Source organism: Eleutherodactylus coqui, chromosome 11 (assembly GCF_035609145.1).
Source record: "Eleutherodactylus coqui strain aEleCoq1 chromosome 11, aEleCoq1.hap1, whole genome shotgun sequence".
Classification (NCBI taxonomy): Eukaryota; Metazoa; Chordata; class Amphibia; order Anura; family Eleutherodactylidae; genus Eleutherodactylus; species Eleutherodactylus coqui.
In genome coordinates this window covers 25,128,654-25,152,214 of record NC_089847.1, presented here as the reverse complement: position 1 = coordinate 25,152,214, position 23,561 = coordinate 25,128,654, and the positions used below count along the sequence as shown (strand labels likewise).

The 23,561-nt window shown below is 45.1% G+C and overlaps 2 protein-coding genes across 2 annotated transcripts in view; one reads left to right on the top strand and one right to left on the bottom strand.

The window, feature by feature from the left end:
- Window positions 1-14,786, top strand: part of ACSF3 (acyl-CoA synthetase family member 3) — a 55,697-nt gene extending 40,911 nt beyond the window's left edge. Inside the window, exons 10-11 of the mRNA XM_066582317.1 lie at window positions 12,231-12,391; window positions 14,641-14,786. Coding sequence (XP_066438414.1) covers window positions 12,231-12,391; window positions 14,641-14,786 — 307 coding nt within the window. The remainder of the gene's footprint in view (window positions 1-12,230; window positions 12,392-14,640) is intronic.
- Window positions 14,787-14,792: 6 nt separating this feature from the next.
- On the bottom strand, window positions 14,793-15,894 carry LOC136581694 (germ cell nuclear acidic protein-like). The gene is made up of 4 exons (XM_066582316.1): window positions 15,853-15,894; window positions 15,601-15,745; window positions 15,160-15,289; window positions 14,793-15,007 (listed from the first exon to the last, which is right to left on the bottom strand). The coding sequence occupies exons 3-4, from the start codon at window positions 15,275-15,277 to the stop codon at window positions 14,793-14,795; spliced, it is 333 nt and encodes a 110-aa protein (XP_066438413.1). The 5' UTR covers window positions 15,278-15,289; window positions 15,601-15,745; window positions 15,853-15,894.
- Window positions 15,895-23,561: the final 7,667 nt, after the last annotated feature.

Below are 23,561 nucleotides of genomic sequence, written 5' to 3'. Positions count from 1 at the left end.
AGAGGGAGAGAAAGATCTCCCCTCCGTTCCTCCCCGCTCTCCCCTGCAGCTCCCCGCTCCGTGCTGGCACCCGAATCTTTAGCCCCGAGCACAGCGATAGTCGGATAAAGGCAATTACTCGAGCGAGTAGTGCTTATCCGAGTACGCTCGCTCATCTCTAGTGAAGATGGAAAGAGTTGTCTGGTAGAAAACAAGCCTCACTCAAGGCTACATCTACCCAAAGCAACTACACCGACCCCGCACATCACTGCACTACATGGATGCCACTGAGTCCAATGGGCACCATGTGATGCTTCATTTTCCCTGAAGTGGAGCTGCATGGGGAGTTGAACACTTGCTACCATGTTCCTCCACATGGCAGAAGTGGGACTCTTTATTCAGCTTATTATTAGGGGACTTGGTCTAATGTAGAGGAATGGCCAAAAGCAGACAACCCATTAAGGATGCGGGCCTTTTTTCCCCCCATTTTTTGTTTTTCCTTCCACTTTAAAAAAAATCGTAATTCTTTTATTTATCCATCGCCGTCGCTGTATGAGGGCTTGTATTTTGTGGGACGAGTTGTATTTTTTAATGGTATTATTTAATGTAATATATAATGTACTGAAAAACGTAAAAAATTCCAAGTGGAGTAAAATGAAAAAAAAAAACAAAATCTAAATTCTACTATCTTTGGTGCGTCTTGTTTTTACGTCGCACGAACTGCACCAAAAATGGCATAACTTTATTCTATGCGTCCGTACGATTACTATGATACCAAACTTATATTGTCTTTTTTTTTTTTTTTTTTTTCAAAGATATTTAGTTTTTAAATTATTTTCTGCTCCCAACTTCTGAGCGCAATAACTTTTTTATTTGTCTGTCGACATAGTTGTGCGAGGGCTCATTTTTTGTGGGACGTCCTGCAGTTTGCATTGGAACCATTTTGGAATACATATGACTTTTTGATCGCTTTTTATTGCATTTTGTCTTGATGACAGGGTGACCAAAAAAAGCTCATTTCTGGCGTTCTTAATTTCTTTCTGACGACGTTTATTGTGCGGGGTAAATAATGCATTACTTTGATAGATTAGACTTTTACGGATGCGGCGATACCAAATATGTATTTTTGTTTTATGATTTGGATTCTTTTATTAAAAAAAATGGCAAAAGGGTTTTTTTTTAACTGTTATTGCTTTTTTGTTTTTAAATTAGTAAAGCTTTATTGATCTTACTTTAACTTTTTTTTTTTAGTCCCCAGAGGGGACAACAACTTGTGATGCCTTGATCATTCCTGCAGCATTACATTATACTGCAATCAGGCAGGCAGTCTATCAAGCAACCCCACGAGTGCATTCACGTGGTTGTATTTTCTGTCTACGTGTGGTCAGTATTTATTATTGACTGTATATGGACTACATACAGACCTATTAAAGGTGATGTCCAGTTGTAAGCTACTGATGGCCTATCCTCAGGATAAGTCATCAACATTAGATTGGAAGGAGTCTATCACCTAGGACCCCCTCTGATCAGCTGTTCTCCTGGCCAATGCTTCTATGTACTGAGCTGATTCCTGTAAGTTGCAGACAGCTCCATTCTCACTGATGTGGCCAGGCTTGGTATTACACACCAAGTTCCCATTTATTGCCATTCTGCAGTGAGAGTGAAGCCTTGTGGTTGCGGCAGGAATTGTCTCCGTACACAAACGCATTGGCCCAGAGAACAGGTGATCGGCAGGTTTCGCTGGAGAGATTGGACAACCCTTTTAAAGCAAATTGGTGAATTTGGACGTGCGTTTCGTTTATGTGGAACTAAAAATCACAGCGTGTTCCATTCTGGTCCTCAAAACATCGTCCCCCTCCACCCTATCACCCCACTCTCTCCAAAACAAGCATTTTGATTGTCCCCAAAACTTCTGACACATATATTATCCGTTGCACCCCTCTGAATGTCCCCCCGAACAATTCGGTTGGGCGCTATCAGAATGTGTATGTTGGTGAGACTGCTGGATCAGCTGTCAAGGTGCTGAAGGGTCCAGCCAGTTACAAGGGTCTCTGTTCCTAAAAGCGTCAGGTTTGTTTCAGCAACTCCAGAACTTAGTAGTCAAGTGGGCAACAAATACAAGTTATAGACGGCTGGCCGACTTGGATGTAGGAGAGCAATATCCGTATCCGAAGGCCCATCTTTGGGGTATGATTGTGGTTACTTGTATTTGTTGTTCGGTCCTTTCCAGCCTCCGGCGGTCGTGTTCGCCTGTAGAGATATATGAGAGAATATGGAACTAGAAAGCATTACTTGCTGTAACCGATAGTGTAAGGTTAATAGACTGAATTTTCAGTTTTTCTCCTAATTGCCAGTAAGGGTGGGTTATAATAGGGGTAGCTTGGGCGGCCACTTAGGGCCCATGCCCACCCAAACCGCCCCACCATGAATGCAGGCCCTCTTCAGGCTTTCAGAAGCAACCGTGTCCTACGAGTATAAGACATGCCACGTGGTGCCAAAGGAGGGCTGTGTCGCAACGGCACTACTTCCAGGCAAGAAGCCTTGACTGTGTGTAGCTTTGCTAGTGATTCCCAGCAGCCCACCCAAAGCCAGAAGTCCCACCACTGAGGAACATGTTGCCCTCTGTCCATCAAGGGGCAGCAGAGAGGAGAGACAGATAATACTCTGATCAGGCAGCAGGGAAGCAAGTCAGCAGCTTCTGATCATTAACCATTTGCACCCTCCCCAGCTCTTATTTTAGGTGGGCGAGCGCTTTGTGGATTCCTTGGAATTACTCAATAGAAACACATAAAAATGATGTCAGGATGATTTTATTAGCATTTTTAAAAAATTAAAGTTGAGCTAATGATGCGGATGGAGGATGATGATGGAGATTCATCCTTTTTGCCGGTGGTCATATTTTTTGCCTGCTCTTACAGGAACTGCAGTAAACGGCTTCATTAGTGATCTTTCTGTAACGGCCGACACTATAGAGACAGAGAAAATACGGGTTAATAGACAGGAAACGGAGAAGGACACAAATCATTACAGGATAGGAATGGATTGTATCAGCCCCAAATGTTGACCCGTCTTACCTGCATTGGCACACTCTGCACTGGTAGGTGAACGGAAAGTTGATGTCATAGTTGTGGTAGACCGTCACCTCTGGCAGCTCAGGATGCACGTTGGTGACATTCGCTGCATATGACTTCCATAATGGACCGTGGGATCCGCTGTCTAATTGCTTGTTAATAAGCCGGCAGGCAGCATGACACATTTCGTGGACTAATGTGTCTCTTACTCGGTCTAAAGAGAAAAGCATTTATATGTACAATGAGCATAAAAGACGGATTCCATCCCCAGTACCAGCCTATCACTTCTATCACAGACGGGGCATTTCCTGGCAGCTTCTTACCCCGTATATAAAGATGTACAGATGGATGTGATGTGAAACCTACCTGCAGAATCGCAGACTTTATCTGATAGGTTGATGATGCAGTAACTATCGTCACCCTTGTTCATCCAACTGCAATAACCTGAGGTCGTTGTTAGCCTCTTGTTCCATATGATGCTCATGTTCTCAGGGAGCTAAAGAAGAAGGAAGAGAAGACAAAGTCCAATAAATCTGCAGTTCTATCATAATATATAGCAAAAAGAGGTATCTTGAATCTTTGGGCCCCAATGTAAGAAGTTGCCCAACTCTTGTTTATAGCTTTTCTTTGTAAAGGGCAGAAGACCTTCAGGGCCCCCTTGTACTCCCGGACCCCGAATCTCCAAACCAATGAAAATATAAATGATTCTAAAGGGTCCAAATGTTGACTAAGTGTCTGGGATTTCCAATTTCAGGCCAATTAGAATTATTGAGGGAGGATATATTGGATCAGTTGATGATAAGATACCTTGTTCTCAAATATGGTGCTGTTGTACAGCTGGTAGAGCCTGGATACCAGCTCCTGCTTCGTCTCCTGGAAGTTGGTGGTATAAATGGAGGTTGGCAATGTGATCTCTTCAAGGAAACAGCCCTGGATGTTACACAGAGGCCTCCTGGGAAGAATAAGGAATCCTATGTAAAGCCACTGGAATGTTTGTCCCATACTTCATTGTTTCATTTCAAAATCATAGCGATGAATAATATATGTAACAGGACTCACCTCTCGTCTGATTGCCCGCTCTCCTCATGGTCAGAGAGTTCATTATTCGTACAGAAAGCTGGAGAAAAAAAAAACACTTTTCAAAATTTTGCTGAGTTTTGTTAAAATCTGCTAATGTTGCCAACAAGAAATGTCTTTATGCAGACAGAGCGACAAGAGTCCTTTGGTTTGGTAACTGACCTGTGAAAGAACTGTCTGATATAGAATATTCATTGTCCTCATCGTCGCTGTCGCTGATGATTATTGGCGAGTCCGGCTGTATATACGACTGATGAGTCCCAGTATCCGTCCGGATGCCTATAAATTACAGAGAACAGATCAGTTTTCTATACTTAATAACCTAAATCTAGATTGTAATTACAAAACACAGTAAGACAAGCGTCAACCTATCAGGAGCGTTATTGGATCAGTGCTGTACCTGGGTTATAAGGTGATGGGTGGTAACTGAAGCCACTATCTTCACCTCGGTATGGAAAACTGGTGGTTGGCTTCTTCTTAGGACGGGGCTGGAAAAACATAGAAAACATATCAAACAAAATCCAAAAACATGATTGTGTCTAATTTCTGGAATAAATCATCTTGGTACATACCCCACTGACTTCTATCATCGCCCTATATGTAGTGTATGCAGGGTGTGAGGGGCTCGGCTATGGTTATGGTATGGATAGGGTTGGGGTGACATTTATTTGGCCTCTTACAATACTAATCTCTGTCCTGCACATGGACCTGTAGTCACAATGACCCCACTGAGGGGGTCTTTAGTCTACAAACATCATCCAGGCTGTCTGGAATATTTTTGGTCATCTCCTTCCCTCCATCTTCTAAGACTTTTACCCCCCCCTCCCCCCCCCCCCATGTATTAGAATTTCTTCGGATTGTGTCACTTCATGGCCGACACTGAAATAGAACTTTGCTTTCTTTCTCAAAAATCTTGTCAAAAACTCAATAAAATATTGTTTACAAAAAAACCTCTGCTCACCTGCTGGATCTCCTCGTCCTCGTCCTCTGAACTGGACACAATTATATAATGCTTTCGCTTTGACATAATAGCCAAACTTGCACAGAAGGATCTTCGCTCCACAAACTCCTACAAAGACCTTCAATGGAACTTTGGGCGACTGGGAATTTATGGATGTTGGTCATTTGTGACATCATTAGATTGTTCTTACTTATGGAACACTGTGACATCATGACAGTGACATTACTGGTCGTCTGATCACTTCTCACTGTGCGGGTCACCTTTGACCTTTCCTCGCTTTATGATTGTCCTATATGATATTTATACATGCACATATGTATAGAATGTTTAACCCTTTCCTGTTGCAACCAGTTTTGGCAGTGATACTTTTTAGTTTTTTTTTTAGTAACAAAGTGACAAAAAAAACTAAAATTCTCTCATTTTATTTATTTTTTACCATGGACTTTTAGGCTGGGTTCACACACATCGGAATCCCGGCAGAAATCTCGCAGTTTGGCCGCAGCGAGATTTCCGCTGGGAGAAGTGCTGCTTCAAAACCTGCGGCACTTAGCTGCGGGTTTTGAAGCGGCCTGGCCGCTCGCTCTTCTGCTGTTGCCGGCGCTCCCATAGAGGAGAGCTCGGCCGCAGCCAAAGAAGAAAAAAATTGAACATTCTGCAGCCGGCGAATCCGCGCCGCAGCGCCGACTTCTGCCAGCTTTGCCGCGGCGGATTCACCGTCCCGTGTGGACGAGATTTCTGAGAATCTCGGGATTAGCGGCCGCAGGCCCATCTTTGCACTGGGAGGGGGCATGATTGTGGTTACTTGTATTTGTTGTTCGGTCCTTTCCAGCCTCCGGCGGTCGTGTTCGCCTGTAGAGTAATATGAGAGAATATGGAAATAGAAAGCATTACTTGCTATAACCGATAGTGAAAATCAAGGCTACATCTACCCAAAGCAACTACACCGACCCCGCACATCACTGCACTAGATGGACTCCACTGAGTCCAATGGGCTCCATGTGATGCTTCATTTTCCCTGAAGTGGAGCTGCATGGGGAATTGAACACTTGCTACCATGTTCCTCCACATTGCAGAAGTGGGACTCTTTATTCAGCTTATTATTAGGGGACTTGGTCTAATGTAGAGGAATGGCCAAAAGCAGACAACCCATTAAGGATGCGGGCCTTTTTTTCCCCCATTTTTTGTTTTTCCTCCCCCCTTTTAAAAAAATCGTAACTCCTTTATTCATCCATCGCCGTCGCTGTATGAAGGCTTGTTTTTTGTGGGACGAGTTGTATTTTTTAATGGTATTATTTAATGTAACATGTAATTTACTGAAAAACGTAAAAAATTCTAAGTGGAGTAAAATGAAAAACAAACAAATTGAAATTCCGCCATTTTTGGTGCGTCTTGTTTTTATGGCGCACGAACTGCAGCAAAAATGACATGATAACTTCATTCTATTCATCAGTACGATTACTACGATACCAAACTTATATTGTCGTTTTTTTTTTTTTGCGGTACAACTTTATTTTTTTTTTTCAAAGATATTTAATTTTTTTTAAAATTATTTTCTGCCGCCAAGTTCTGAGCGCAATACATTTTTGTTCAATAAGATTTTATTTGGACAAACAGTGCAATAATACAGTTAGGGCATTCAAGACGATTACATTAGATTATGGACATCTACTTATTCCGCCCCACTCTCACTTTGATATAGAAGTGAGCTGAGTTGTCCTCTATTTTGTGTTAATAGTAGAACTCGGTTGATCACCAATTGATGGTACAACAAGATTAAAACAGAAACAGTAGAGAGAAAGGACTTAGTTTGGAGATTAGAAGTATAGAAGGGGGGGAGGGAGGGGTAGTGGGGGGTGGGTCAGGCAACCGCGTAGCAACCCTGATTGTTGATTTAATTGACGTTGTGGAGTCTCGACGGCCAAATCTACCCAAGTCATCTCTTACCAGGTCGACCACTTGACCTTGGATCTCTTGTCGTGCATTCCCTGAATCCCCAGATCAAGTTGGGGAGAAGGCTGGCCGAGCGAGCAACCGAGAAGGCAGCAACTCCCGCTCCACCCACCCTTTTGCTTCTGTGGTATTCCTGTATTCCAGCCATGGCCGCCAGAATGCATAATAGTCCTCTTGCTTTATGTCTTCCTCCGCCCTCATCTCCTCATATCTTACTAATTCGTTGATGGCTTTGACCCAATGACCTCTGGTGGGGGAGGCGTCAGACCGCCAGAACCTTGGAATGATCTGTCTGACTGCTTGTACAAAAAAGCGCCATAGGCCCTTTTTGGTTTTGGATATAGGGCCCGGGAACATGGATAGCACTCCCACCTCGAGCGTGAGCTGCGCGTCCCCTCCGCTTATATTGTTAAATAGATTTACTACATCCTTCCACAGCGAGGCTTTTGGCGGGCAACTCCACCAGATGTGGGACATGCTTCCCATTGCGTTTGGGCATCTTTAGCACTTCGGGCTAAGTTGTGGGAGCATTTTGTGTAGCCTGACCTGGGTTCTATACCAGCGGGAGATTATTTTAAAATTGAGCTCTTGGAGTCTGGCATAAACCGACCCTTTATGTGTCGGAACAAAAGCCTTTTCCCATTCGGCCGGGGGCAGATTCCTACCCAGTTCCTCTTCCCACACACCCACGAAGTCAGGTGGGGAGACCCCATCTCCCGGTCCAGCATCATCTTGTATAGCACTGAGATTGGATGGCTGATAGCATCTGTGGACATGCAGAGTTTCTCGAAGTCTGTGAGCTCCCTCCTCGTCCGGGACCCAGAGGCAAAAGAATCCACCAAGCTCCTCAGCTGGAAGTACTCCAGCCAGGCTCCCGCGGGGCAGTATGTCCTGCAAGTTACTCCGTCAGGGGCCTCAATCCTTCTTCACCTAACACGTCTCTAAGTCGCGGTGTGAGGATGCACTGGAATGGTCTTTAGGGATTTACTGTGCACAAAGGCCTTAAATTGGGGATTAGCCAATAGAGGTGTGAGGGGGCCCGATATCAATATCAGTTAATTTCCCTTCGCGAACCCCAACCAGGCCCTCATCAGCTGGTTTAGTAACGGTGATATGTCGGCGATACTCCTGATTAGAGTCCCCAGAACCCAAAAAATTCCCTGAGTCAGCCTGGGATCTAGTTTATGCTCTAGCTCCACCCATAGTTTGTATTCTCGGTTTCAAAGCAGATTTATTACGCCGTTCGCTAGATTAGCTTTATAATATAGAGAGAAGTCCGGCAGACCCATTTCTCCCTTTGTCTTGCTTCTGGTTAAAGTATTGTATTTTAGTCTGGATCTACGCCCTCGCCAGACAAATTTTGTGATCAGGGAGTGTATGTGTTTGAAAAAGAATCTATGTAGTTTAATGGGGAATGCCTGGCAGATGTATAAAAACCTTGGCAGGGCATCCATTTTGACTGCATTTATCCTGCCCCCCCCCCCCCCCCAGGATAGGAGAAGGGGATTCCATTTCCCCAAATCTCTTTCCAGATTTGTTAGAAAAGGTTTAACGTTCAGGTCATATGTATTTGCTGGGTCGCCTGGTAGTTGGACACCTAAGTACTTGAGAGAGTTGGATTGCCATTTGAAAGGGAATAGCTCTTGCAGGGATTTTGTTTTGGCTCGAGGGAGAGAGATATTCAACATTTCTGTTTTTTGTAAATTAATTTTAAAGTTGCTTATTGCGCTGAATTTGTCGAATTCCTTTAATAGAACTGGAATTCCAATTCTTGGACAGGATAGGTCCAGCAGAAGGTCGTCCGCGAACAAAGAGAGTTTTAGCTCCCTCTGCCCCAGCCTCACCCCTCTTATAGCGTCATTTTTCCTTATGGCACTGGCCAGAGACTCCACTGTCAGTATGTACAAGAAGGGGGACAATGGGCACCCCTGGCGCGTACCGTTCCGGATATGTATGTTGTCCGACAGGGCTCCATTGACTCTTACCCTAGCCGAGGGGTCTCTGTACAGCGCCATTATCCAATCTCTCATGCGGGGCCCCAGTCCCACTCTCCTTAATGTGCCCTCTAGAAACCTCCAACCGACTCTGTCGAAGGCCTTTTCGGCGTCGACTGCCATGAGTCATAGTGGGGACCCCTTCTGTCGGACATGTGATATCAATGACATAGATTTTATTATATTATCTCTCCCGGGACAAATTCCACCTGGTCCCTGTGGACCAATTTTGGGATATGGGGCTGGATCCTTGTAGCGATTTAATTTTGCAAAAAGCTTGACGTCCACGTTTAAGAGTGAGATGGACCTGTAATTTCCACACTCCATGGCGTCTTTCCCTGGTTTAGGTATTATGACCAGGTGAGCCTGTAGGGCCTGGGTCGGGAAGGGGCATCCCCTATTTATCGCGTTGAAGGAGTCGATTAGCAGCGGTGTAATATCATCTTTGAAGAGTTTGTAGAATTTTGAGGACAATCCATCCGGTCCCGGACTCTTGCCCACTTTGAGTTCTTCGATTAGGGACGAGATTTCCGCTAGAGAGAAATCCCCTTCCATTTCTGCAGACACTTCTGGATCTACAGGTCCAGGGGCGTGGCTAGTTAGGTACTCCTCTACGTCTCTATCCCTCGGGGCCTGGTCGGGGTTCCGCTCGATATTATATAGGTTATTACAATAATCATGGAAGACCTCTAGGATTTCCGCAGTTGAGTGTGCGACGCCCCCCTGTCGTTTTTGTATCTTTGGGATGTGTGTCAGGGGAGTCTTGGGGTGCAGAGTCCTTGAGAGCCATCCCCCACATTTATCCCCGTATTCGAAGGTGCACCTGCGCATTTTGTCTCTGAATCCCATCGACCTCTGATCGAGTATCGAGAGTATTTGCTGTCTTATCGTGGAGATCTCTGCTCTCAAGGTCTCTGATGGTTGACCCTTGTTTTTTTTTCTCTTTTATCTCCAGCTCTATCAGGAGTCCTTTTTAATTTTTCCGTTCTATCTTTGTTTTAAGCGGGCCCCGTGGGAAATGAAAACGCCACGCAAGACACATTTTAGAGCTTCCCATTTGATGGGAGTGCTCATGGTGTCGTCTCTGTGGGCTTCGATGAAGGTTTTGATCATTTTTTTGACGTCTCCCACACAGACGGGGTCATTAAGGAGGTTGTTGTTAAGTCTCCACTGATGTATTTTGCCCCCCCCCCCCCCAATCTGTGAATAACTCCGTAGACAGGGGCGTGGTCTGACCATAAGAAAGGTCCCATGGAGCACTCTGGGTCTTGGTCCAATAGTTTGTGGGAGATAAAAAGGGGATCTATTCGACTGTAACTGTTATGTACGTCCAAATGGAAATTGTAGTCTCTGACCCCTGGGTGCAAGATCCTCCACATGTCCACTAGTCTCAGCTTTTCTAGTTCCTTTTTGAGTGTACGACGAGCTGTGTGAGAGATGGGGGACTTACCCACCGATGAATCCATCACAGGGTCCATTACCAGATTGATTTCACCGCCCAAGATCACGTCAGAGCCATCAGCTATCTGCCTTGAAGTGGGTCTCTTGTAACATGGCCACCATAATTCTCTTTTTGTGTAAGTGATAGAGGAACTGGTTTCTCTTTTCCGGGGTGTTCAACCCTTTAACGTTGTATGTGCATACTGTTACGCTAGCCATGTCGACATGTGTAGGGAGATTGTGTTTGATTGTCCGGTGCCCGGCCTCTCGCGGTGCCTTGGGGTGGGGGTGGTGGTTGGAACATGGGGGAGGGGTTAGGGATAGATAAGAAAGAAAGGACAGGAGAAAAAGAAACAGAAGAACATGAGCAAATATGGGGTAAAGCCCCACTAAACATTTCTAAGGGATTTTCTAAGAAAAAACCTTAACTTGCAGCGCGTTGGCTGCACCCTCTAATAGGGAACGAACGGAACCTTACGCCGAAGTAGCGCCCCGTGGCGGCTACGGCTGGAACAAACATATCAATAGTAAACGTTCAAGGCTATGGCTAAATGTCCCTTTAACTAGGTGACTTAAACTGCGTCTCAGCAGAACCCGGAGGTGGGAGAGCGAACAAAGACATGAAAATGCGTAGGTGTTAGTGTCTCAATAGTTGGCAATCAGCAACAGGCATCATAGATCGGGATGTCAGAGTTCGGCTCTGTCTCTGACCCTCTGCCATGAGGGTCCCATCGCTGGGGCAAGCGCTCCTTCTCAGTGTGGCCAGTCCGGCAGGTTGATCATTGGAAGCTTAAATGTACTTAGGAGGTTGGGCAGATCCCCCAGCGATCTAAAGATAGCTCTTTTGTTTCCTTTGCGGGCTTGCAGTTGAAAGGGATAGCCCCATTGATAAATCATGTCCTTTTCTTTCAGTGCCGTCAGTAATGGCTTCAACGCTCTTCTTAGTTGTAGCGTACGGCGGGATAAGTCCTGCAGGATCAGTATGGGAGAGCCCCGGTATGTCAGGTTCCCTGCCTCTCTGGCGCATCGCATCATTTGCTCCTTCTCTTGGAAGAAATGCACCCTGCACACGATGTCCTGCGGCCTTGCAGGGTCCGCGGATCTCGGGCCCAGAGTGCGATGTATTCTATCGATTACAATAAAGTCATCTGGTGGGTGCTTGAGTAGGTCGTTAAAGAATTTTGGGGCCCAAGTCACGAGTTGATTCTGTTACACTCCTTCTTCCAGGCCGCTTATGCGTAAATTGTTCCGCCTGTGGCGGTTTTCAAGATCATCAAGGTAGAGAAGGAGCTCTGAGATTTGTGTAGATTGGGATTAAATGGCTTTTCTATGCGATTCTACCGTGTCCATTAGCTTTTCTTGTGTTTCCTCCACCTCCACTAGTCGTTGGCCCACGTGTAAGATATCTTTTTGTAAGGCTGTAATGTCCTTCTTGTGTGACAACTCGAGTTTATGTAAGAAGTCGTCCAGGTCTGTTTTTGTGGGGAGAGCGCGTAAATGGGTGCGCCAATCCCACTGCTCTTCCTCATAATATAGGTCTGCTGAGAGCTGCTGGTGGGGGCCCCTCAGGTTTGCCTCCTGGGTCTGTGTTGGAGAGATGCTTAAGGGGCTGTGGGAACCCTGTCCCTCTTGCACTGTGTGTGGGCCGCCCCTCCCCCACTGCAGAGACCGCGGGGGGTGATGTGACATGTGGCTCTAGCTGGGAGCTCATTGTGCCGGGTTGGCCACAATCTGACCTTATTGCTGCTTCTCCTGCAGGTTGTGGGTGATCGCTTGTCCTGGGTGGCCTGCTGCTTCCTTCCGTGATGTCTCCCGAGTCCTTGGCGTCTGCTGCTCTCTCCCTCTGCGCGCCGCCGCTGTGCAGCGCCGGACATCCCGCCGGCGCCATCTTGGATTTTCTTCTGTTGCCGGCCGCCTCGGTATCCGGTCGTAAAAAGTGCTCTAGTCTGCCCTTCTCGTGATCTGCAAAGCACCCTGATGTGCTCTGGGATTTTCTGAGACCTATGCTGTCCTGCTCCGCCGCTGGGAATGCTTGTGAAGCCTTTTAATCGCGGCTGCTGCCGGAGCCTTTCCTGGATGCAACATACTCCATCAGGTAGCTCCGCCCCGCACAATACATTTTTTATTTGTCCGTCGACATAGTTGTGCGAGGGCTCATTTTTTGCGGGATGTCCTGCAGTTTGCATTGGTACCATTTTGGAATACATACGACTGTTTGATCGCTTTTTATTGCATTTTGTCTTGATGACAGGGTGACCAAAAAAAGGACATTTCTGGGGTTCTTTATTTTCTGACGACGTTTATTGTGCGGGGTAAATAATGCATTACTTTGATAGATTAGACTTTTACGGATGCGGTGATACCACATATGTATTTTTGTTTTTTGATTTGATTCTTTTATTATAAAAATGGCAAAAGGGTTTTTCTTTTTTTAACTGTTATTACTTTTTTTTAATAATTAGTAAAGCTTTATTGATCGTACTTTAACTTTTTTTTTTTTAGTCCCCAGAGGGGACAACAACTTGCGATGCCTTGATTATTCCTGCAGCATTACATTATACTGCAATCAGGCAGGCAGTCTATCAAGCAACCCCACGAGTGCATTCACGTGGTTGTATTTTCTGTCTACGTGTGGTCAGTATTTATTATTGACTGTATATGGACTACATACAGACCTATTAAAGGTGATGTCCAGTTGTAAGCTACTGATGGCCTATCCTCAGGATAAGTCATCAACATTAGATTGGATGGAGTCTATCACCTAGGACCCCCTCTGATCAGCTGTTCTCTGGGCCAATGCTCCTATGTACTGAGCAGATTCCTGTAAGATGCAGACAGCTCCATTCTCACTGATGTGGCCAGGCATGGTATTACACACCAAGTTACTATTCATTGCCATTCTGCAGTGAGAGTGAAGCCTTGTGGTTGCGGCAGGAATTGTCTCCGTACACAAACGCATTGGCCCAGAGAACAGGTGATCGGCAGGCTTTGCTGGAGAGAGTGGACAACCCTTTTAAAGCAAATTGGTGAATTCAGACGTGCGTTTCTTTTAAGTGGAACTGAAAATCGCAGTGTGTTCCATTCTGCTCCTCAAAACATCGTCCCCCCCACTCCCCACTCTCCAAAACAAGCATCTTGATTATCCCTAAAACGTCTGACACATATATTATCCATTGCACCCCTCTGAATGTCCTCCGAACAATTCGGTTGGGCGCTATCGGAATGTGTATGTAGGTGAGACTGCTGGATCAGCTGTCAAGGTGCTGAAGGGTCCAGCCAGTTACAAGGGTCTCTGTTCCTAAAAGCGTCAGGTTTGTTTCAGCAAGTCCAGAACTTAGTAGTCAAGTGGGCAACAAACACAAGTTACAGACGGCTGGCCGACTTGGATGTAGGAGAGCAATATCCGTATCCGAAGGCCCATCTTTGGGGTATGATTGTGGTTACTTGTATTTGTTGTTCGGTCCTTTCCAGCCTCCGGCGGTCGTGTTCGCCTGTAGAGTAATATGAGAGAATATGGAAATAGAAAGCATTACTTGCTGTAACCGATAGTGTAAGGTTAATAGACAGAATTTTGAGTTTTTCTCCTAATTGCCAGTAAGGGTGGGTTATAATAGGGGTAGCTTGGGCGGCCACTTAGGGCCCATGCCCACCCAAACCGCCCCACCATCAATGCAGGCCCTCTTTAGGCTTTCAGAAGCAGCCGTGTCCTACGAGTATAAGACGTGCCACGTGGTGCCAAAGGAGGGCTGTGTCGCAACGGCACTACTTCCAGGCAAGAAGCCTTGACTGTGTGTAGCATTGCTAGTGATTCCCAGCAGCCCACCCAAAGCCAGAAGTCCCACCACTGAGGAACATGTTGCCCTCTGTCCATCAAGGGGCAGCAGAAAGGAGAGGCAAATAATACTCTGATGAGGCAGCAGGGAAGCAAGTCAGCAGCTTCTGATCATTAACCCTTTCCAGCCCAACCTCCCTGCCGCCCGCACCCTCCCTAGCTCTTATTTTAGGTGGGCGAGCGCGCTTTGTGGATTCCTTGGAATTACTCAATAGAAACACATAAAAATGATGTCAGGATGATTTTATTAGCATTTTTTTAAAATTAAAGTTGAGCTGATGATGATGGAGATTCATCCTTTTTGCCGGTGGTCATATTTTTTGCCTGCTCTTACAGGAACTGCAGTAAACGGCTTCATTAGTGATCTTTCTGTAACGGCCGACACTATAGAGACAGAGAAAATACCGGTTAATAGGCAGGAAATGGAGAAGGACACAAATCATTACAGGATAGGAATGGATTGTATCAGCCACAAATGTTGACCCATCCTACCTGCGTTGGCACAAACTGCACTGGTAGGTGAACGGGTAGTTGATGTCATAGTTGTGGTAGACCGTCACCTCTGGCAGCTCAGGATGCACGTTGGTGACATTCGCTGCATATGACTTCCATAATGGACCGTGGGATCCGCTGTCTAATTGTTTGTTAATAAGCCGGCAGGCAGCATGACACATTTCGTGGACTAATGTGTCTCTTACTCGGTCTAAAGAGAAAAGCATTTATATGTACAATGAGCATAAAAGACGTATTCCATCCCCAGTACCAGCCTATCACTTCTATCACAGACGGGGCATTTCCTGGCAGCTTCTTACCCCGTATATAAAGATGTACAGATGGATGTGATGTGAGACCTACCTGCAGAATCGCAGACTTTATCTGATAGGTTGATGATGCAGTAACTATCGTCACCCTTGTTCATCCAACTGCAATAACCTGAGGTCGTTGTTAGCCTCTTGTTCCATATGATGCTCATGTTCTCAGGGAGCTAAAGAAGAAGGAAGAGAAGACAAAGTCCAATAAATCTGCAGTTCTATCATAAAATATAGCAAAGAGAGGTAGCTTGAATCTTTGGGCCCCAATGTAAGAAGTTGCCCAACTCTTGTTTATAGCTTTTCTTTGTAAAGGGCAGAAGACCTTCAGGGCCCCCTTGTACTCCCGGACCCCAAATCTCCAAACCAATGAAAATATAAATGATTCTAAAGGGTCCAAATGTTGACTAAGTGTCTGGGATTTCCAATTTCAGGCCAATTAGAATTATTGAGGGAGGACATATTGGATCAGTTGATGATAAGATACCTTGTTCTCAAATATGGTGCTGTTGTACAGCTGGTAGAGCCTGGATACCAGCTCCTGCTTCGTCTCCTGGAAGTTGGTGGTATAAATGGAGGTTGGCAATGTGATCTCTTCAAGGAAACAGCCCTGGATGTTACACAGAGGCCTCCTGGGAAGAATAAGGAATCCTATGTAAAGCCACTGGAATGTTTGTCCTATACTTCATTGTTTCATTTCAAAATCATAGCGATGAATAATATATGTAACAGGACTCACCTCTCGTCTGATTGCCCGCTCTCCTCATGGTCAGAGAGTTCATTATTCGTACAGAAAGCTGGAGAAAAAAAAAACACTTTTCAAAATTTTGCTGAGTTTTGTTAAAATCTGCTAATGTTGCCAACAAGAAATGTCTTTATGCAGACAGAGCGACAAGAGTCCTTTGGTTTGGTAACTGACCTGTGAAAGAACTGTCTGATATAGAATATTCATTGTCCTCATCGTCGCTGTCGCTGATGATTATTGGCGAGTCTGGCTGTATATACGACTGATGAGTCCCAGTATCCGTCCGGATGCCTATAAATTACAGAGAACAGAGCAGATTTCTATATTTAATAACATAAATCTAGATTGTAATTACAAAACACAGTAAGACAAGCGTCAACCTATCAGGAGCGTTATTGGATCAGTGCCGTACCTGGGGTATAAGGTGATGGGTGGTAACTGAAGCCACTATCTTCACCTCGGTATGGAAAACTGGTGGTTGGCTTCTTCTTAGGACGGGGCTGGAAAAACATAGAAAACATATTGAGCAAAATCCAAAAACATGATTGTCCAATTTCTGGAATAAATCATCTTGGTACATACCCCACTGACTTCTATCATCACCCTATATGTAGTGTATGCAGGGTGTGAGGGGCTCGGCTATGGTTATGGTATGGATAGGGTTGGGGTGACATTTATTTGGCCTCTTACAATACTAATCTCTGTCCTGCACATGGACCTGTAGTCACAATGACCCCACTGAGGGGGTCTTTAGTCTGCAAGCATCATCCAGGCTGTCTGGAATAGTTTTGGTCATCTTCTTCCCTCCATCTTCTAAGACTTTTACCCTCCCCCCCCCCCCCCCCCCTTCATGTATTAGAATTAACTAACTGTATAGATATGATGCGCTCTAACGATATTTTGTCTACCATTGACCTCTTGAGATATTTGCTCTATGGGGTTTGGGAAATCACAGCTTGACCAGTTTAATTTTACTGGTTTTTGTATTAAAGCGGTTTGATCTGTTTCCAATGTGGTAATGAAACTTAGGATTGTGTTACTTCATGGGCGACACTGAAATAGGACTTTGTTTTCTGTATCAAAAATCTTGTCGAAAACTCAATAAAAATATTGTTTACAAAAAAATTAAAAAAAACCTCTGCTCACCTGCTGGATCTCCTCGTCCTCGTCCTCTGAACTGGACACAATTATATAATGCTTTCGCTTTGACATAATAGCCAAACTTGCACAGAAGGATCTTCGCTCCACAAACTCCTACAAAGACCTTCAATGGAACTTTGGGCGACTGGGAATTTATGGATGTTGGTCATTTGTGACATCATTAGATTGTTCTTACTTATGGAACACTGTGACATCATGACACTGACATTACTGGCGATCTGATCACTACTCACTGTGCGGGTCACCTTTGACCTTTTGTCGCCTTTATGATTTATCCTTTATGATATTTATACATGCACAATGTATAGAATATTTAACCCTTTCCTGTTGCAGCCAGTTTTGGCAGTGATACTTTAGTATTTTTTAGTAACAAAGTGGCAAAAAAAACATGGACTTTTATGGTTTGTATTTTTTTTTTTGTTTATAGATCTTACATAAGAAATTGGAGAAGGTTTATTTTAATGTATCTCTTATATTTATGAACATTTTTGAAAGGTTAGCGAACTGGGGACCATGGCCACCCACCATATACTGTACCACCACTGCGGCCCGCAGGCCATCTCCGGGTGATGCTCCAGGAGGGGAGGGCTGTTACCCGGGGCAGCCAATCCTGTGCTGCAGACTCCCCCGATGTGCAGTCCTCCCTTCCACTGAGATACCGCAGTTGTGATATATCAGTGCTCTGCCGGACGCGTGATTGGTCCGGCCTGCGGTGGCTGATAGTAGAGAAGGGGAGTGAGTCAGCGGGGTAACCAGGTATGCACCGCATGTAATCATGTATGTATAGCTGGTATACGTTATACCAGCTGTTCATATAGAAGTATATACCGTAGATATTCAGGTTATACCAGCATGGTCCATATTCCTATATACAGGGGGATGTACATATCCCTGTATGCAGTGATATAGACCATGCTAGTATAACCGCATATCTCCTGTACATAATTATATATTTCTCATAAAGAGTCCGCAGGTTTTGAATTTTTGCCTTGACAATTTTTGCATCGAAGTTCTGTACAGGAAAATATTTCTGTGCAACTTCTAGCAACTTTTTTTAAGCTTCTGTCTTCTTCATCCGATTACTGTACTCTGGGCTGGCTGGCTTCCACAAGCAGGAAGGAACTCTTCACACTCTATGACTCCCCTATGGAAACAAAAGCAAGAAGATTGAAAACTTGTGAAACATTACTATAGTGTCACAGGTCTATAAGATATTTGTATGAAATCCTACATTCCAACCCAAAGCACACTTAAGGGTTGTTCACATCAGCATCAGAAATTCCATTTAGAACCTCCATTGTTTATTTATGCTAGAAAGCAAGGCGAAATAGTGGTGAAAGCGGTGCAATTTAGTCCAATAGATTCCGGCAAAATGATGGACTGCTTGCCCGAAGTCGAATGGACCCCCATTATAGTCAATGAGAGGGTCGTTCAGTTCCGTCCCAAGACGGAACTGTTCAGCCAAGGTGTGCCGTTTTGCTGCTCCCCGAATAGAGCAAAAAAACAAGAGTCCCCGAATGCTGCTGTGAAGGAGTCCTTACTGCTTCCTCAGTTACCCAGTCTATCATCTTCGGTACTAGCCCTTGTTCAGCTCTGTCAAGGTAACCCTCGAAATAGTGAAAATAAAATGTCTTGCAGGAATCATTCACAATTATGAACGCCTGAGCCGAGCCACATTGCGCTACTATGAGGAAGACATTTTTGCTCGTAACTTCGAAGGATACTTAGTTTTTATACAGTTGCGAAAAGTGGGACTACCCAGGACTATAACAACCAAATGGAGTACTTTCCACAGGGGTGAACAGATGTGTCAAAGTATCCCTCGAAGTAGCGAGCAAAAATGTCTTGCAGGCACCTGCGCCATGTGCCTCTCCATCCGTCATTACGAATGCCTGGATGAAGCCATATGGCGCTGGCGCCTTTGAGCCATTTTTGCTTGCTACTTCAAAGGATACTTCACTTTCTTTGCAATTAATAAAAGTTGGAGTCGCAAGGACTATAATGACTGAAGGAAGTACTTTCCGTAGCAGCAAACAGACATGTAGAATTAGCGAGCAAAAGTATTTTGCAGACGCCAATGGCTCTCCATTTACCATTACAAACGCCTGGATGAAGCCACGTTGCGCTGCCACTTGCAAGACCTATTTGCTCAATACCTCGAGGCATCCTTTGACATGTCTATTCGCCGCAGCAAAGCGGTGATGGCGCTGGGACCTATGGAGTAATGAAATGTACAAGCCAGTTTGAACCATTCACTCTTCTAAATATTCCCTGGAAGGACCAGGCCATACTTTCAGGCGGTTGAGTGAAGTAATCCTCGTTGAAGTAGCGAAAAGTAATGTTTCGCAGGCGACAGCAGCCCGTGGCACTCTGCAGGCGACCAGACTGGTGAGTGACTCCTCAGATCTTTTCCTATGGTGTACGTCCATTATCATCTGATGCTTTAACAACCAATAGTAGAGCATTATGTGGGCGTGTTAAAACCCAGCAGCCAATTGCATACTTCTGTGCATGCATACTTACTGCTTGGTTTGCTCATTTACACGCCAACCTGAGTAAATAATTGTTCCGTCTGAACACTACTGATGACGGAGAAACGAGTGACCTAACGAGCAAAGTGAAAAGAAATTTAAAGGATGATCTACATGTGTAAACAGTCATTGTTTAAAAACAAACAAGTCGTTGGCTCGTTCGTTTGGTTGAACGATTTCTCGCTTCATGTAAAAGCACCCTAATGTGATGTCATGTCATGGTGAGCCGTCCTATCAGGGTGGCTTACTTTCACTTTGAATTGCTTTACAAAGGATTTTGTTGTCTTAAAGGGGTTGTCCCGCGCCGAAGCGGGTTTTTTTTTTTTTTCAAACCCCCCCCCGTTCGGCGCGAGACAACCCCGATGCAGGGGGTAAAAAAGAACACCGGAGAGTGCTTACCTGAATCCCCGCGCTCCGGTGACTTCTTACTTACCTGCTGAAGATGGCCGCCGGGATCTTCACCCTCGGTGGACCGCAGGGCTTCTGTGCGGTCCATTGCCGATTCCAGCCTCCTGATTGGCTGGAATCAGCACGTGACGGGGCGGAGCTACAAGGAGCCGGCATCCAGCACGAGCGGCCCCATTGAGGAAAGAAGAAGACCCGGACTGCGCAAGCGCGGCTAATTTGGTCATTAGACGGCGAAAATTAGTCGGCTCCATGGAAACGAGGACGCTAGCAACGGAGCAGGTAAGTGAAAAACTTTTTATAACTTCTGTATGGCTCATAATTAATGCACAATGTACATTACAAAGTGCATTAATATGGCCATACAGAAGTGTATAGACCCACTTGCTGCCGCGGGACAACCCCTTTAAGAGAACATCAGTTTTTTAATGTGTTAAGATCACTTTCTGTGCCGTGATACCACAATTAAGGTAAGCGTTGTCCCATCTGTAAGGAGCAACAAATCATTTCGATCCCAGCGATCAGTGGGAATCTGAACAATTCCCGTTCAGTGTAAGAGCATGCTCAGACTGAATGACTAACGGTAATTTGTTCAGTTTATGCATGTCTAAAGTGAAAAAAGCTGAATTGGCCCGTGTAAACAGGCAGTCTTTCATCCATGAGCAACTGCCTGTTGACTGTGAATAGAGACTGCGGGCCGGAATGATCTCCGGCATGCTTCGCCTTCATTCACTGAGCGATGATACTGGTAAAGATTTTGCCCAAAAATGCCCATCTTGGGGGCAGTTTTGAAAAAAATCCATTCCTTTTGAAGGTAGTTTCAAAGGACAATCCATGGTTAGCAGCTCGATAAATGGGACTGCCAGAGATGTGACATTATCCCTTTACCTTCCTATACTTTTAGGTTTCAGCCACAAATACAGACAAAATGCAAATATAAGTATAGATCAACATAAGCGATTGCATATTTGTACTATTTTCCATTGGAAAAACTAGGAAACCTAATGTGGCCAAAAACCAAACCAGCAGTGGTGGTGCACTGACTTAATTAAATTCGAGACCTTCCAAATACTGAGGAAACATGGTCATTCTACGGACCTTTCACACAGGATGGAATAGGTCACATGACGCACCGCAAGTAAATTCTGCGCTAACGTCTGCAGGCTACCTGCGGATTTTGATGCAGAATTGAAAATGACTTAAACTTTGCCTACAATTAATTCCTCATCAAAATCCGCAGTTACACCTGCAGATTTTGGTGTGGGATTCCACAGCTGTGGATGTGGCGTCATTCCTTCCCGTGTAAAAAGGTCCAGAACGGCTCGTTCACTCATCACTGATTTGCTGCGGATTTTGGTGCAGATCTGCAGCAGTTTTCACGCTTTCAATTGAATTCAGATTGAAGGGGTGAAATCTGCTATATATTTGCATCGGCATTTGCAGCCAATCCGTTACCTGTGAGTGTACCCTTAGGGCACGTTCACACATTGCAGATTTTGATGCGGATCCACACTATATTTTGTGCTGTAGATTTTGGTGCGTATCCATACAAAAAATACAAAAAAATCCACACCACTCGGTGTGAATCTGCAGTAGATTTTCAGCCTTTTAAGTCATGGGGGGGAATTCTGCTGCAGAGCTGCACCAACACTGGTTTTTCACGCAGAAATTGACGAGGATATTCCGCAATGCATGAACGTACCCTTAGTTTGGATGAGTCTTCTACCTGGACTTCTATAATACTTCCCTAATGTATCTGCCTTAGGCCACTTCCGCATGGGCAACACGACACGGACGCGAGAAAATCGCAGCAATATCAAAGCAATATCGCTGCATTTTCTCGCCACGATAACACAATTTTCTGTGGATACAAAGTCGCACGTGGTGCCACAAAGGCACCCCACTTTGTAGCACCACATGCGAGGATTTTCAGTGGTAGTGGGAGGAGCTTGAAATATAATCCCTCCCCGAAAATATGTCCTAACTGCATAAAAAAAACATATACATCACCTAAGAAGTGTTGTCAGCTCCGGCCCATCATCTCCCTGGTCCCCGGCCGTCATCTTTAGGCAATTTTTCCTGGTCAGGAATTTGTAAATCCCCACCTTCAGAAAGCGCAGCCTCTGAATGGCTGAGTGCCGTGGCACTGATTCAGCGCTCGGTGAACCAATCGCAGCCATTCAATGAATCGAACTGGGATTGCTTCATTAAGAGCTGGCTTTGACTAGCTGAGCGCCATGGCGCTCAGCCAATCAGAGGCAGCACTTCCTGGAGGCGGGAATTTGCAATGCCTGAAAACCGACTGCTGGGGGCTTATTTCAGTGCTTTTACAGAAGGATTTCCTACTGTAAAAGTTGCATCGCACCGCATGAAAACCGTGTTTTCGTGTAATGTGATGCAGCGCATAGGAAGGCTCCATAGGGAAACATGGGCTACAAAAAAAAACAAAACGCAAATCGCGACTGTATAGAGAATTCTGTGATTGTGTAGTCTCGCAATGTTGCAGGCTACAAAACATTGTGTGGAAGAACCTCATCAGCTACAAGCACTTTCTAGTTTACAGCAGTTGAAGGCCTATGCCCACTATCACACATCGGTTTTTACCGCAGTAATCGTGGTATAATGCTCCTACTGACATGTGCTTGAACACAGCGCTTTCTAATGCCGCGAATTTCAAGCGCTGTCTGCTCTATTTTGCTGCGTTTAGCGCTCCTCATCACCCATCACAATGATGGGGTGCGCATAAACCCGCTATTGGACGCAGGAACCTGCATCTGAAAACGGCGGTAAAATCGCGGTATTTTGCAATGGTATGTGTGAGAGTGGCCTAATAACTGAGTATAGACTACTATAAATTACAGCCTGTAGTTAGCGGAGGATCTATGCTATAGCTGTCTAGTTGGCCGGTTTCATACAGTTAGCGTATTTGGTATTAGATGTACGTTAAAGCATGGTTTCATGCAGAGCAGTCATATAGCCTGGCACACATTACACCGCAATAACCTGCAGAGCAGGAGAATATAACATTATACTCTAATTACCTCCAGAGCAGTGGTATAACTTTGGACTACATTATACCGTAATTATCTGCCAAGCCGTCATAAAATATGCATTTTATACCATGCCTGCATGCAGAGCAGTTATACAACATGGCGCACATTATACAATAATTACCTGTAGAATAGTTATACAGGGTGCAGTCAAGAAGACGGATCCGGAGCCGTATCTCAGTACTGATGTATTATTGAAATAACCATAGCGTATGTGAATAGGAAGACGTGGATGCGCTACACGATGGTATGACGCATGAGCCCCTGGGGGCCACAGAACAGGGATTTAAATATTGTATTTTAGCCCTTGTAAGAGAGAGTAAAACCCAATTACAAAGTTGAAGGGTAGCATGTGAGGAGCAGAAATCCACTTTCTGCGTCTCTCTAAGTTCCGCGGGACCGCTGCTATGACTAAAGTAAGGAAAGCGTACTCAGCGCTGCTTCCTTCTGCTGTGATCGGGGAAGATCATCCAGGAAGTCATCCGCCATCATCTGCAGGAGATTCAGCTACCGATCCATGTTGAGTCCCTGGAATGAATACAGGTCTAGCGAGGCA